This window comes from Melanostigma gelatinosum (genome assembly GCF_949748355.1).
Source record: "Melanostigma gelatinosum genome assembly, chromosome: 4".
NCBI classification, from domain to species: Eukaryota; Metazoa; Chordata; class Actinopteri; order Perciformes; family Zoarcidae; genus Melanostigma; species Melanostigma gelatinosum.
This window is the reverse complement of record NC_136637.1, coordinates 19,116,007-19,132,428: the sequence shown is the minus strand read 5'-3', so window position 1 is coordinate 19,132,428 and position 16,422 is coordinate 19,116,007. Positions and strand designations below refer to the sequence as shown.

Sequence of the window (16,422 nt, the reverse complement as noted above, 5' to 3'; positions counted from 1 at the left end):
CTCCGCCAAAGTTCTCCTCTCAAACGGGGGTTGGAGGAGGAGTGCTTGCGCTGGCGCGGGCGCCTGTAGAGACTTCTCCTGACGAGAACGCGCAGCTGTGGGCCAGATCGTTCTGGCCCACAGCTGAATCAGTTTGAGGGCGCTGATTGGCTAAATTGTATGTCACTCATTTATATCTTGAATAAGCAATTGGCTAAACTGCTTCATAGACCCGCCTCTTTTGGGCCAAAACGATCAGGCCCCCCAAGCTGCGCGTTCTCAGAGTGTCGTGCACACAGACAGAGAGCACGAGCAGAGAGCACACAGGCGGAGAGGACGAGCAGGAAAAGCATATATTTTGCGCAGATATCATATTTTACACACATTACTGGGTACATTCCATAGTTCAAAAACAAATATTGACAATTTGTATAATTTATGATTATTACAAAAAAAAATTGTATTCTTTTTTTTTTGTGTGGCTCATGGTGGGGCCATGCCCCATGGCCCTCTATTGACCAGCAGCCACTGCATCTGCAGCTACCCAATGCCTGCCTGTCTTTTAACAAGAGGCCAATTAACGGATGGAAACAAACACCTTTGCTGTTATGCCAGAGCATGAAAGATGATCGCCCTCAGTAAATTATTATATGGGTTTAAAAGAGTTGAGCGTTTTAGCAGCTCTCTCTCTCTCTCTCTCTCTCTCTCTCTCTCTCTCTCTCTCTCTCTCTCTCTCTCTCTCTCTCTCTCTCTCTCTCTCTCTCTCTCTCTCTCTCTCTCTCTCTCTCCTGACTGGATGTAGCGGTCCCTCATATCGGGGCTCTCCGTTTACATTATTCATACGGAGGAGGGTGTGACTTGTTGGCTCTTTTTCCGCCTGTATAAAATGAGAAGTTCGCGTAAAACAAAATACAGATGGAGAAGGCTAGCTGGCTCGCTGTGTCACAGAAAGTCCCCTTAAGCCGACGCGACAACTCACATACTGTCCCTTTGTGACCAGCTTAATCCGCAGAATGCCCGGTCTCTGCGTGCTCTGTCTCGCCGCCGCACTGGCTGCGTTCAGCGGGCTCGCCGGCACCGTGGGGCCGGTGGTCCGATGCGAGCCTTGCGACGCCGGGGCGCTCCTGCAGTGCAAGCCGCTGCCGAAGGACTGCGCCGAGCGTGTTAGGGAGCCCGGCTGTGGCTGCTGCATGACGTGCGCTCTCGGCGAGGGACTGGCGTGTGGAGTGTACACGGCGCGCTGTGGCTCCAGCTTGACCTGCCAGCACCAGCCCGGGGAGAGCCGACCCCTGCAAGCTCTGTTGGAGGGACGGGGAGTGTGCTCCGGCGCCGCGTCCAAAAAACTCAACGGCATTCTCATACCGGTGCCAAAACAAGGTAAAACGCGCTGTTATTATTTGCGCTTTTCACGGTTTGTTGACAATCGTGTTCCTTTTATTGTGCGTGTTGTTGTTGTTGTTATTTAGTGCATTTGACAGGCGCTCTCCCCATGAGGTGTTTCTCTGTGTTGACCAGGTCTCGGGTGTTCCCTGCTCATGGAAAAAAAAACGATTAAGTGCGTTGTATTGATTGTGGATGAGATAATGATCGTTAGACTGATCTACTGAAGATATTAAGGCACAAGTAAATATGTGCAAAGTGTTTTCAGTGTTTTTTTTTTGCAGCATGCCACAATGAATAACACAATTTTAGTCGTGGGCTTTTTAGAAGGGGGTCTTGACATTGCACAGTGATGGTGCGTTTGTCCAAGTTAAACAAGTCCCAAAGGCTCCTGAAAGTTTGAGTGGATAACGCCTGCTTGGGTTGGAGGTTTACGCAGCAATTCATCTTTTCTTTCCCACCAGGCGGACACTTTTTTTTCCATGTGCGCACATCTTGAGACCATCATGCTTAAATTGGCAAATTAAAATTAGGGAATTAAAAGATTGTCGTTTTGCAGATTGTTTGTTTTAAGAAAAGCAACACTGCTCATTCTCACTAACACACACACACACGCACACACACACACACACACACACACACGCACACAGCCTGGCTCCCTCAAACCAATAGTTAAGGAATGCCACATGTAAGTATACAGTATTTAGCTGAGGCTGAGCGCAGACCATGTCCTTGTCTTCTGTGATGTCCTTATTTTCCTTCAAGTAAAGCTCATGGATTTTTGTACACAGCATGAAAATATGTGCTGCTGCTTTTCCTGATCCAGGATGTGGGCTACAACATGTCAGGTGTGTGGCAAAGGGGGGGGGGGGGGGGGGGGGGGTTATCATTTCTCTGAGTTGCAGCATCCAAGACACACTGAAAGACAGAGTGCACTCTCAAGTAATTACCAACGAGACCAAACTGCATATTTAACATTGCATGCCACCCGGCCAATATTGAAGGACCTTGTATCTGCATGGTGTGTGAATGGATGCATGCTGCTCACACTGGTGAAACGGCACACATGCCACCTACATGTGAATACACACTGTTGTGTGTTTAGGCACTGCTGACGTCAGGCCTCCAGGAGCCTCATGTGTGTTTTCTTCTTCCTGGTTATTTGGTTTGGCCAAAGTAATGTGTGGTGTGCAAGCACTCAACAGTCACATTGTCATACACACACAGACATGCTTATGCATCCACCAGCGGGTACACACACTTACTTTTTTACTTCCTGTCACTTAGCCTGTATATTTCTCTCTTTACTGCTTTCCCTCTCTTTCTGTCATTTTATATAAACTTATTTATATTTGCAGCATCTGTCTAACAGCAGTGAGGCAGGTATAAATGCATGCTTATTTCCAGTATCTCCACTGTTGGAGATGGGGGGGGGGGGGGGGGGGGGATGTTGGAAATGATCCTAAGCGCCCCTGTTGGTCAGAGTGTGTAAGTGCAGCCCAGTGGTTCCACCACCATCAGTCCCCATGGAGCTCCAGAGCAGCCTCTCCTCACCGCAGTTTGTGCAGTTTACCCCTGTCCCATTACACAAACAAATTGCGTAATGTGTTTATCTAAAACGTCCCAGACGTTCTTGAAAGGTTATATAAAAGTGTATATTGACAATAAAAATGAATGCTTGGTGGAATCTTAAATAAGGGCTCAATATTTCTGTCCCTGGTTATGGACATTTATGGACATTTTTGCAGGGTTCAGAAAAAAACATGTGGAGGCTATATCAGGTCAAAGATCACTGTTGGTTTCTGGAGCTTTCTTGTTCCAGTTGATGTTGTTGTTGTTGACATCCATGTTGTTATTCTAAGTTCTGGGGAGCCTGGGAGACTGTGGAGCCCAATCACGTCACTAATTGATCAGGTGGTCACGGAGAAAGGGTGGGCTGCCAGCCTGCCTGCCCACACGAGCTACACCCCTGCATGCCCGTCCGCCGCCCTCACCGCAGCTCTCAAACACAAAATCTGCTTTGAGTTAACGTTTTAAAACTGTTTGGGTGGGTGTGAGCCGCTGCATGTGTGTTCCCATCGTCCCTCTGCCTCCTCGGGACGTCTCCAAACTCAGTTAGCACTTCTAACTGCGGCCCCGTGGCGGCATGGCTGACCGGGTGGCACATGGCGGGTAGTTTGGTTCTCTCCTATATTAGGGAGGAGTGTTTGGAGCCCCCTCCTCTCTTCCTTTCGGTCAGATGGTGCCCACTCTGTCTTTAACGATTTGACTGGAATCTTTGCCAGCACCACAGGCTATTAATATATCTGCTCCCTCGTCTCCCACTTTACCTCTTACTGCCCTAACCTCTTCCTCTTTTAGTCCCAATACCCGTTTCCCCTTCCCTACACCGACACTGCACAGCATGTTCTTCTTTACAGCAAAGAGTCTTGCTTACACTCAGTTTGTCTCTGTGACTATCTCTTGGTCTGCATGCTGTGGAAATTTGAGGATATGAAATCGTCATGTTTCTGTTTATTACTTGGCTTCAGTTCTGGCTCCAAACAGCCCACAAGGCAATGAGCTAACTTTGTTTCGTCTCTTTTAAACAGGCCTCTCTTAGGCAGTCAAGACATCTCTGTTGGATTAAGAAGAGCAGACACTGCTGACATTAAAATGTTTCACCAGAGTACTTAAGTAAAATCCTAGCTCAGAAGTAAATTAAGGGAAAAATGTATGACGATATTTAGGAGCTGATTCCCTGTTTTTGCACCACATAGAGTTTTATGGTAAGATATCATTATAAGCTTTAAAGGGAAAATTTGCCACCTTTTATATGGATATCAAATCCTTGTTAGAATGCAGTTCATTGAAGTAACCAATTCTTCAGTGCGTGCTATATTTACCGCAAAAGCTGGTGTTCTTTCTGCATCCAGCGCCGCCATTTGACGTAGTTGGAGGCAAGGAAGAACGACATTGTTTTAGCTGACTCGGAGGTTCAGCCAATGGGGATCCTCCGGACGTCAGTCGCTCACGCACAAGCATAGCGGCATTTAGGTACTGCTGGCGAATGTATTGCTTCAATTTGCCACATTAATGATTGGTCAGCCACAAAACGGTTGCACATTCTACCTTTAAGGTTGTTTGAAATCTCATTTTAGGATTTGTGTGACCATTTTTTTAATCAATGAAATTAAAAATAAGGGCAATTTCATGCTTTTACTCCATCAAGGCAACTTCGGACCAGGTCACTTGTCAAGCCGAGACGATTAGCCTGCAGAGTCTGTTTTAAACACAGATTCAGATTCATAGAACCTTTATTATTTTTCAATTCAGGTTACAGTACAGTGATTTTTATTATCTGGGTTTTCATTTCGACACAAAACACTTTTTTACTGCTATAAATGGTGCAAGAACAGAGACTCAGCCACCAAATTTCATGATGTATGTATGTATTATCTTCTACGAGTCGGATGTTAACCTCAGCATTGTTCAGTAAGAATGAAACATCTTAAACAGACCGTTTATGATCTGAAAACTGATGACTCACCTTTACCCCTTTAGAGAACGCTGGACACCAGGTAGAAGGCTGTGCCAACGTGACCGCGACGGTGCCAGTGTTGCCCGGTGTGGCGACCGCGAAGGGCGGGCACAGTCGGGGGTCGATGGACACCAGGCCCGCTCTGCACAACAAGCTGATCCAGAAAGATCAGAACAGGAAGACCCAGAGCTACAAGGTGGAATCGGTGTCAGGAGGAGCCAATATGGACATGCACAACTTCTCCCTGGAGAACAAGAGGGAGATTGAGTATGTAAGTTACACCCAGCGGCAATGAGAAGTCTATGAAAAGAGTTAAAACGGTAAAGGCAGAGGCATTAAGACAGCTGTATGACTCTGAAATTAAAAGAAATGGCCAGCTGGATATTTTGTCTTGGCTTAAAGCCGTTAGCTTGTTAGCTATTTATTCCTCAAGCTTCTTTGTATTTTGTTTAAATTATTTACCATTGGACAAATTTGATATTGTTGGCCTTTTCGAAGACAGACATTGTTAACAATGTCATTGAGCAACAAAACTATTTTAGCTTTTTATACAGGACATTTACCTTTGGACAAAGTAACATTTTAATCTAATGAAGTGGCCATTTGAAAACATACCCAGGGAGAGGAATAGAACCAGAGAGGCTAAAATGTTCTTTTGTTAGCTAGTAAGTGCTAATGTTAGCTACCTTGTATTGTGCACGCAATATTTAACGTATGACAAATTCAAACTTGAAAACAATAGTGTTTCAAAAATGTACATTATGAACCACACATAACCGCTGAAAAGGAAAGTTTCACAAAGAGTGACTAAAAACTGCAAGTCAGCTAGCGTTAATTTAAAGTGTTAGCTTTCATTTAAAGTATTTAGGCCTGTTCAGACTGAAGTCTATCCACTAAGGTTCCCCAGTGCAGCGTCGTGGTTGTGTCTTGTCAGGATACTTTCACTGAGACGTCACTGAAATGACATGAATTGATGATGTATTGCAGAGTAATTAGCTACATGTACCGAGCTGTGTCTTTGAATTACAAAATAAATGTAATTATTGTCAGTTCCTGTAAATTTCGGCTTCTAATCAAAATGTTGGTGATTACAAAGGGATGACATCATGTTCTTTTTTGTAAAGTAATCAGGGGCACAATTTTTCAAGGCCATCTTACAACAATTGTCAGGTGCCCCTATAAACGTTGAAACAAACAGGCATACTAGTCTCTTTATCATCTATTTTATTCTTAATTACCACCAACCTCCTTTCACTAGGCATCAGCACCATATGCCTTGGAGAGACAGCAGCCTGCAACTTATTCATTCAATTCCTACGAAACGACAAGAAGTCAGGGGAGAGAGATGGGGAACGACTTGCAACAAAGGTCCACCTTGAGCAAACTGCAGTAGACAATTTGAATTGTCACAGTCGAAAAAGCGCAGGTGCAAACAATAAAATCAATCAGTTGCTTTGATGTCAGGGTATTGATCATGCTGGTCTTTGTCACTCTCACTGGAGCACTTAAAGAGAACGGAGGAATCGCTGGTGTTATTAGTAACACCTGTGCTATTCCTACTATGTCTGCTGGCCATTTGTTGGAATCGAAACACCTACAGACTGCGAGCTCTCCATGGCACATGGTTGCAGTTTGCAAGAATGCATATCACTGTCAACACGTGGTGTGTTTGCAGCCTCGAGCATGTGCAGGAAAACACAAGACACAAACACTACGGGGAATCTCTCAACAAAACTTTGCTTTGCAGAGCAATTTGTGGTTAAACACTCCACAGGCTTTTAGGTTATCTACTGTGATTTAAACAACATATTTTTGGTTGTATTCTATCAAACATTTTGTGTGACAAGGTACCAATTTTTTACCAGAAAGTTGACATCTCATTTTCGGACCCTCAGTGGGATCATTCATCACAGCAACTGGATGCTGTTCACACAAGCAAAAACATTTAAATTTTCCAAAAATAGCAGTTTTGGGGACTTAAAAAAGCCGCTCAAGACATTCAAATGATTCAATTTTGATGTGTTGTTGCAGCCATGAAATATATGGCCATCCACGATTTTAATATATCTCTTTATTTAAGTATCAATGAGCTCAAAGGTTGTGTTTGACCAAGCAGAAACCAAAAATATGCTATCATACAGTGTGCATGGGGGGGGGGAGGAAGTTAATGGGACATTCAGGGCTCAGGAAGTTGACTTTTATAGACTCGTATGTTCACCATGAACTTATAACTATAATTGCATGGACACTCCTCATGTTCCTCATGTCCGTGATTGTGTTGGGATGAGTGCGTAACACTGGCTGTGTTTGTCGTGTTGCTAGGGTCCGTGTCGGCGGGAGATGGAGAGCATCCTGAGCGGACTTAAAATCAGCAATGTGCTCAATCCGAGGGGCTTCCGCATACCCAACTGTGACAGAAAGGGCTTCTACAAGAAAAAACAGGTGAATGGCTCTCCACTCTGTTTCATCTCTCTCTTTCTGTCACACACTTAAACACACACACACACACCTGCGGACATGCAAAAAGACCCACCGCATGCCTGAACACTTCCAAAGAATCCTCTCCGACTCATCCCACCCACCCACACATGCCCAATCCCCCCCCCTTTTTTTTTCTTGTCTTTTTTTTTTTTGCAGCTCGGGTTGCCTTGACAGCCACATCAACACTATATTATCAGAATGGCTAATAACCATGTATTACTCCGGTAAATGCACTGCAGCCGTCTGACTCATGCCTCACAGGAAATGAAGTCGGTCAGGTGTGTTTGTGGGTGTGTGGTGTGGGAGAGTGTGGGGGGTAGGGATGTAAGAATGTGGTCTGGGAGTGTGTGTGGCACGGTAGATGTGGCGGCAGGGGAGTGTATGTATGGTGCTTGTTTGATGGCGGTAGTTTTGGTGAGGGTGTGTAGGTGTGGGGTGCTGTTGGTGAGGTAAAGAAAAACAAACAGGCTACACACTGGTTTAGTTTTTCTTGTCAGTGGTACAGCAGACTCAGGGCCACCCATAGCCTGCTCATTTGTAAGATGGGGGGGTAAAAAAACAAGGAAGCTAAACTTCATTTGGACGAGTCCGGCGGCTGATGTGCTGACCTTCAGGGGAGGGAGCGGTGAGGCTGGGAAGGCTGAGGATAGATGGAAGCTGCGGTGGGGCATTGTTGAGACACACGGCATGTCAAATAAATACCACCATCCCATTTCCTGAGGTTGGGAGCCTTATCGGAGGGATTCCACAGAGCGAGAGCCCGTTCTGGGAAATGCATGAGTCACCAAAAAAACAAGCCACAAGAACCATGCGTCAGAGACCAACTCGAGCCATAACAGACACACACACACATACACAACAAAATCATCCTCTCAGATTCCCACCTCACTCTTTCAAAGTCTCCAAAGTCAGGTTTCATCGTTACTTTCATCAGACACTTCGTCGTTCTTTTCCCGGATTCCATCAACAAATACCGACCAGGAAAGCGTCAGCTCTGGTCTAAGTGTGTGTGTGTGTGTGTGTGTGTGTGTGTGTAAATGTGTGTGTGCAGCAGTGTGCCAGCCCTTGTCGCCCTTTTCTCAGCGGGCCGGTGGGGTGCAGGGTGTTGTGTTAGATTCATCCGAGGGGATGTGCCTTCACGGTGTGTTGCAGAGATTTATGACCGGAAACACAGCGAAGAGGAGACCGTGTGAACCGTCTAGGGTGACAATACTGTGAAAAGAAGGGAGCAAGGGGGGGAGGAGGTGGGAGGGGGGGAGGGGTGAAGGACTAAGCAGAGGAAATAGGGGCATAACCATACACATGATACACAGGCTGCCTTCGTATCTCAAAGTGATATTCCACCCGAAATCTTTTAATATCAAATGCTTACGAACTGTTGAAAGGTGGCTGGTAAGAGCTGGTAGTTTTATCTTTCATTTTCCAACAAATAGTGCCAGCAATCAAACAGGGAACTAACACACCCTTTTTAACCAAGTCGTTCCAGGAAAGAAGGATCCATTGTCAAATAAGAACTATACATAAGTCCCTTTTGTGCATTCCTTATAACGGATTAGAAAACAGTCGATAACTGTGACGGCTCGCACACAAAGAAACAACAACATGCAGGCATTGTGTGAGAATTGCAGATGCGGAAAATCTTTCTCTTGTTTTTTGGCTGTAGTCAAGAATCCAGCTACATTGCTATTGTTTCAATCCCATCCCGGTGACACAAGCAACAAGCACTTCTTGCTTTTACTTTGAATGAATACAGATGTTTTTGCAGCAGTTTTTTCTTGTTTTATCAGGGATACTTGACCAGTATGTGATATTAAGTAGTACTGCAGACTCCACTGCAAAGTACTCACTGCGGAGAGGGGATTCATATTCAGAAAAAAAGGTCCAGAGTTCCTAATGAGCATCTTGGATTCCTGGAAGAGAAAAGCATCTGAGGTCGGATTAGATTCATGTTGGTTACAACGTATACTCAATTGGTGATACGTTTTCACAGCAGAAGAAAATGATCACGGAAATATTTGCTCCCTTACGGTCCACTCCACATACAATGCTCAGTATGTTGCAAACACACTGTGCTCTGCCAAAGTATGGCTGTACACACACTGCTGTCATTTGTCACTCGTCACATTTGGCACTTGTGACTCATTGAATGTACTGAGCAAACGGGTGGATTGTGAGAAAGCGGAATCTACATTAAGGATAACGTTTTTTTTTAATAAAAACACACTTTTTTTAAGACTACAGAGGGTGAGTCTTGATACTGGAAGGATTGATTAGGGGGTGGAATCTTGTTTTAAGGGTCTGCTATCACAAGGAAAAGAAGTCACAGGCATGCATGTGTGTGGTTTTCAGTGTACATGTTGATGGTAATATGAGTGCCCTAGCAGTGGAGGAGAAGGTTGAGCAGGGTAAGCCCTACCTCGCCTACGGAGAAACCTATTTTTAGCAGCAGTTCTATGAATTAGCCCAGTATCCCAGTTCAGGCCACGCATGCCCAACACTGACCCACTCATTACACCCCTCAAAGTCTCACACTCACTTTTCCTCTCTCTCTCGCTCTCTCTCCCTGTCACTCTGTCTGTCTCTCTCTCTCTCTCTTATTCATCATTTCACCCACCCATCATTACCCCCATTGTGCCCTTCCCTACAGTCATCCACCCGTCTTTTGTTCTGCCTGCCCGCTCCATCATTCGGTCCATCCTGCCCTTCCGCCCACCTGGCTTTTTCCTTCCTTGTTTGGCCACGAATCACCCCGCAGAGGGTTTGTGAATGGGACGACAGTGTCTGTGTCTCTCTGTGTGCTCTTTCAGAGTTAAGTGTGTGTGTGTTGAGAGGAAGAGGAGGAGGAGGAAGAGTCAGTGGGTTAAGGATGTGAGCCAGGTGCCTGCGTACCCTTATCCCTCCTCCCCCACTGTGTCCCGACAGTGCCAGGCCCATAAGGACTGACTAATTGAGCGTGACTCAGAAGGATCTGTGGAAACGTACACACCGACCACAATGGCTTTATAATAATGGGCCAACCTTCAGGGACCCAGACATCTATTTTCACTCTGTCTCTCGCTCTCTCTCTCTCTCTCTCTCTCGTTCCGTTCCCTCCCTGGATTTCGAATCCACCTCGCCTTCCTTCTCACTTGGGGATGTGCACGTCTTTTTTTGTTTTTTTTTGTTTGCCAAGGCTGTTGCATAATACTCATATTTTTCATTACCAATGCCAATGCGGTACCTGAGTTACAGTGCTGATAACAAAATTACAATTTATTAGAATATAAATATGTTTTCTACCAAACCCTTCTTCTTCAATGCATCAGTGTACAATGTCTTAACACAGGCAACTTAAATAACAGAAGTGATGATTGAGATCAGGAAGAATTAAGTTATGACCAAACATTTAATGTCAACTTGTGATAATGTTCACATACAGACATATACAGAAGTATTAAGGTTTGATACCCCATCGTGATTTGGTTAAGGCTTCAGATAATACTCACTTTCATTGTTGACTGATGCTTGAATCCAGATTATACCTTCTGGCTGCAATGATTCATATAAAGTAAACATCGTAATCTGACAATGTCCACAATGGGTTTGCACTGTGTCATCTGTGTGAACATCATTGTGTAAAAATCTGTATACGTTATGTCTCAAAGATATCAAAAACAGGGCCTGTCACAAGTCAGCGGATCAGTTATTGATGTCTTCGAATAGTTTTTTGTCCTTATTTGAGAAACCCAAAGGTATTCAATTTAGAATACTATGAAATGGAGCAAATTAACTTACATTAGAGATGCTTTATCTTGCAAATAATTGGAAATTGGTATTTTAAGCTCAGGAATGACTTTGGTGGTCATCAGATTTGCCATTGATTAAGTTTCTAGAATCTTTGCAAAGTCTTTCATCACATTCATTCATAACGTCTATATTGATTTTTTTAGGCTTCTATTTTAAAGTTTGTGTGGCCTCCATTCTTCTAAAACTATTCACTGGGACTCTCATGAAACTATTTATCAGAGAACGCAATATCCTGTAGCTACTCCCAATGCACTTACACACACACGCACACAGATGCACCCTCTTACACCAATACATATGCGTGCGCCCCTATACACACACATTGCATTTTATGAGCTTGTGTTTATCCTGTGGTCAGACTAGGCTCTTGTAAATGTCCGTAGAGCCCTGCGGCGCTGCTATTAGTTATAAAGACCGGCATCACAAGAGCACACATTCATGCGGACAACACACGCGCATACACGCCCCATAAAGGTGCCATTATGTGTGTGTGTGTGTGTGTGGGGCGGATGAAATGGGCTTTTTTAGTTACGGCCATGTGGACCACGCAGGGCCAGTGTCAGGGCTGTAAGGCTCAGAATGCTTGGATCAGTGAGCACCTTGAGGGCATACTCCTCCAAAAACTGGGTTTATTCTACTCGTCTCACTGTGCTTCACGGAGGCCACTTAATGGTAGTCAGATTCAAGATGGATGCAGCAAATTCCAAAAGCAACCCAGTTTCATAGAAAAAGAAACAAATATCCATAGAAAATGTTCTGTTTACCGCCATGAGTCAAAGCAACAGGTGGCGAGTGTCGATGAGTAGTCCTTTAGGTGACCAGGAGTAGTTTGTGTTTGAAAGGAAACAAGTGTGGAAACAATGTTTACAACAAAGGGTAGAAAAAACTTCTATCAGTCATTGTCAAGTGACAGCCAGTCCTCAGCAAACGTTTGGCTGAGGACTGGCTCAGCCAACGTCTTGTGTGTGTGTGTGTGTGTGTGTGTGTGTGTGTGTGTGTGTGTGTGTGTGTGTGTGTGTGGATTCAAGCCGTAAAGAAAGGATTGCTTGAGATGACTGCTAATAGTTCTCAGATGAAAGAGAGACTGAGCGGAAATTCAAAGGTAGCCAAGCAACAGGGGAATGCACATTTTGCTCTTCCTCTCCCTTCCGCCTCTCCTTTGGCTTTTCAACCCTCACACACACACACACACATTCACACACACATTCACCCGCACACACCAAGCACATACAGGACTCCATCATCATTAACCAGAGCAGAGGAACACAATGTTAAGCTCCTCTCCCCAGTCGCGTCCACTGGGTCGAGGCCGAAATAGAAGTTGGCCGCAGACTCAGACGATGGCACCCTGAGGCGTAATGGAGGGAGGAGAGGAGAGAGAGAGAAAGAAAAAAGAGTGAGACACAAGAGGAGGACGAGGAGGAAGAGAGGAAGGAGGAAAACCGAAAAGAATCTCTCGATGGTGTTAGTGCGTGAGAATGGGGCGTGTTTGGCTGCGTACTTGCCCCTAGACTGCTGCGGTAGTTGTTGGCGAGGTATTTTAATTGGCCTCTGTCTCTATAAAGCTGCCTTTGATCATGCACTCAGGCTGCACGTGGATGTCGAAGACGCCGGAAACAGACACCTGGTCACACTCTAAATGCTGTCGGGTCTGTCTGCCTCTGCATCGCTGCGCAGCCGCCTGCAATGCAGTCCGTAAATATTACAATCGTTTTGTTTTTGCCATTTTGGGAAATATCCCCAAAGGGAGTTAACAGGAGTGCAGGAGTGCAGGGGTTCTCCGCCTTTTGTAACTTAAGGCCCACTTCTGATTTTTAAAAGATTTCCGTGGACCACCTTCCCAAATACATGAGAAAGTAAAACATAACGTGATAAAGAGAAAAAAGAAAACCTGGCTGTTAATATGTGTTATGATTCTCTCAGCTTACCGTCGCTACCTGCCATTATGAATGAAAATTTATTGTATTCAGGGTAATATTTCCTCCCCACACAATAAGCCTAGAATAAGCTCTTCATACCTACACAGAGAGTGGGTCCTCTTCACGGAGTCCGCCCTCGAAAACTGTTCCATTTTGTGCCCTCGGGCACATAAGTTCGTCAACAGTGGCAAAACAAGTTTGTCTCTACCTGATGATTGGAGCGGTGATATTCAAACATAACTCCCTTGATTCCAGTCTTCATGCTAAGCTAGGCTAGTAGTCTCCCGGCTACAGCTCCATAGCTAACGTACAGACATAAGAGTGGTATCGATCTTCTGACGCAACTCTTGGAAAGAATGGGAATAAACATTTAGAATCGATGTCGACTGTTGGGTGAAGATGCAACACAGTTGCAGTCGCCAATGTTGAAGTCATCAATATAAGCCGACACACCAGTGGCGTCTTGACACGTAACCGCAAGTTATCACGTGTCGGTATAAACCAACGTCCTAATTCCCAGTGTCAATGTTCAGCAGCTCTTCGAAAAAAAAGCAGCTGTTTCATCACACTTGCTCCCCAACTCATCACATCTTGGCTGGTGCTAGATGATGCAACGCTGCCTGTGTGTTTTGCACTTGTGCAAACATTGTTGTGCTACTTCCGAGCTGGTTTGTGGTCTGATTCACACCTCCTCCTGTCCACAAGGAGAATTCTCCTTGAGCATAACACTGAACCACATTGCTACCAATGTATGGAAATGAGAAAATGTAAATAACGCGTTGTGGACAAAAGCCTCTTTAAATCAATGTCAGTGTATCAGGGTTATTTTAAGCTTTTGAAGGTACAGTGTGTGACATTTAGGGCAATTAAGTGGCAGAAAATGGGAGACCATATTCATAATAACTGTGTTTTCATTGGTGTATAATCACCTGAAACTAAGAATCGTTGTGTTTTCGTGAGCCTATAAGCCCTTCATATCTACACAGAGAGTGGGTTCTCTTCACGGAGTCCGCCCTGTTGCACCGCCATGTTTCTAGCCCAGAACGGACAAACCAAACATTGGCAAAAGCCTTTTGCGTTTTTACACGACCTGAAGGCCACCGTACATCTCCGACATCCTTGACAAGTGACGGGTGAGAGGAGAGGTGATCAGTTGGATGCAATCTGCAACCTCCCCACTAGATGTCACTAAATCCTACACACACAACTCCTTTTAACAAAGGACCAGTGCCGTTTGTTAGCCTTCGACAGTCTTGATGCTATATGGATGTGCACTCCTTCCGAATACCTCTCTTCTTACCGTCCCTGGCAGCTATTGGGTTCCCTTCATTTCTCTGCAGTTTGCATTAGTTTAGTCAGGGTTAGATTGTCATTGTACTGTAGATTAAGTTAAGATTCATGTGAAAAGTCTGCATTCAAAAAAAATATGGTGTAACTTACACACAAATAAATGTAGACCGCAAGTGTTGTATCGATTGTAGATTCAACAGTCTGCTGATTCATTTTCATATTGTACAGAAATGGATGGTGACCAATGGCTACCTGTGAGGCAAGTGGTTGACAGTAAATCCACTGGTTTTGTCATTTTCACCGTCAAAGTAAGCAGCTGAACCTCATAGCCGCTGTTTCAATTGAAATCCAGTGTTCTGGTGTACAGAGAAAAGTATATATATTTATGGACTGCCTCCTGTGGGACATCTGATGTTACTGCATATGTGTGTGTGTGTGTGTGTGTGTGTGTGTGTGTGTGTGTGTGTGTGTGTGTGTGTGTGTGTGTGTGTGTGTGTGTGTGTGTGTGTGTGTGTGTGTGTGTGTGCGCGTGTGTGTGCTGGTGGGGGGTATGTATATGTACAGTAGATACAAATCTTGTTTGTGTGCGCCTACATGTTTGCTGATGTGTGTTGATGTGCGCTCGTGCACGCGCAGGCCATAATCACCTCCAGATGATTTCTAGTTTTTGCCAGTTTCCCAGAATAGCAGCGCTGGTTTCCTTGCAGCCCTCCAACCTTGGCCTTGGCAAATACTTTAGCAACTCCATGTTTACCTTCACACTCCTTCACTCTCACTCACTCAGTGAGTTCCTCATTCCCTGCCCCTCTCTATCAAAAACAATCTGCTTTTTCATCGTTTGCCCCCACTGGTCAGGAGCACGTTAGCCTGATCGATAAACAGCTCACAGGGGGGACAAACTCAACGGCATGCTGGTTGCACGTTGGGCGCCTGTGCGATACTCCCCTGCTCTGGTCGTGATACATTTATCCTCGTCTTTCACAAGGCGAGCAGCTGCATTATGCAGTGTTTCTGTCTCTGATAGTTACAGCACATAAAAGCTGAGAGGCAGCTCCAGACAACAGGGCATTCCTCTCCGTGATCAATGGTGTTTTGTCTTATTAGAGTTCTGCTGAGGCATGACTCGGCCTCCTGACAACCATCCAAAACCTAAAAGCCAACAAAGAGAGATAGAGTCTTATTAAAATAAACACACATGCACGTTGAGGGTTGTGTTGATAAAGCTGTGTCAGGGCAACTCCTCACCTTGGAAACGTTAATCTGTTTAGAGACAAAGCGATAAGTCCTCCGCTACTTTCCAGTCTTTTCTTCCGTCGGCCTCTAAAACTAAGGATGGAAGTCAGAGCTTGTCGAGTGATGTCTGTTGCAAACCGTTTTTCTTTTTCGAAGTCTGTACATGTTCATCTCTGCATAGCGTTTGGTAAAAGCAAACAATGGGCATATACTGATTCTTTTTTCCCGACCTGTTTTCGCAGTGCCGTCCATCCAAAGGCAGGAGGCGGGGCTACTGCTGGTGCGTGGACAAATACGGGCAGCCTCTGCCCGGCTACGACGGCAAGGAGCGGGGCGAGACGCAGTGCTACAACCTGGAGAGCAAATGAGGGGATGAAGGGATGACGAGTGGATGGAGAGAGGAAGACAGAGGATGGGGCGGGGGAAGAAGGTAGAAAGACAGAGAGAGAGAGCCTACTTTGCCCTTGCATGTAGTTTTATGTAAACATTTGAAGGGGCTCTGGGCCTTTTATTTCAGGTCCGATTTCTGTGGGCGAGTTCGGTAGAGAGCAATGGGGAGGGGAGGGAAAAGGGGTGGAGCACAGCCTCGGCGGACGGCCGAGTCTCCTGTCCATCACAGATATCTGTCCTGTGCTTAGGGAACCTTTATCCTTTCTTCATAACAAAACAAAACAAAAACAATTAAGCTGAAAGCTGAGCGAGAAGGGGAAGAAAGAGAGAATCCTACCATCTGCACTATTCTTTTCGAGAGAGAGGAAGGAGGGACTTTTCCACTCACTTTAAAGGACTTGTTTGTGACTGTGACCACCGCCGTTTCTATTGTGTGTGTCTGTC

The 16,422-nt window shown here is 45.2% G+C and overlaps 1 protein-coding gene and 1 long non-coding RNA gene across 2 annotated transcripts in view; one reads left to right on the top strand and one right to left on the bottom strand.

Annotated features, from left to right (window-relative positions):
- The window catches only part of LOC306776646, a 32,015-nt gene extending 30,926 nt beyond the window's left edge, over window positions 1–1,089 (bottom strand). The window contains exon 1 of the long non-coding RNA XR_013771925.1: window positions 959–1,089. This is a non-coding gene — a long non-coding RNA (uncharacterized lncRNA). The remainder of the gene's footprint in view (window positions 1–958) is intronic.
- Window positions 947–15,968, top strand: igfbp3 (insulin-like growth factor binding protein 3). The gene is made up of 4 exons (XM_079267408.1): window positions 947–1,356; window positions 4,903–5,150; window positions 7,202–7,321; window positions 15,831–15,968. Exons 1-4 carry the CDS (start codon window positions 993–995, stop codon window positions 15,954–15,956), a joined length of 858 nt encoding a protein of 285 aa, XP_079123534.1. The 5' UTR covers window positions 947–992; the 3' UTR covers window positions 15,957–15,968.
- Window positions 15,969–16,422: the final 454 nt, after the last annotated feature.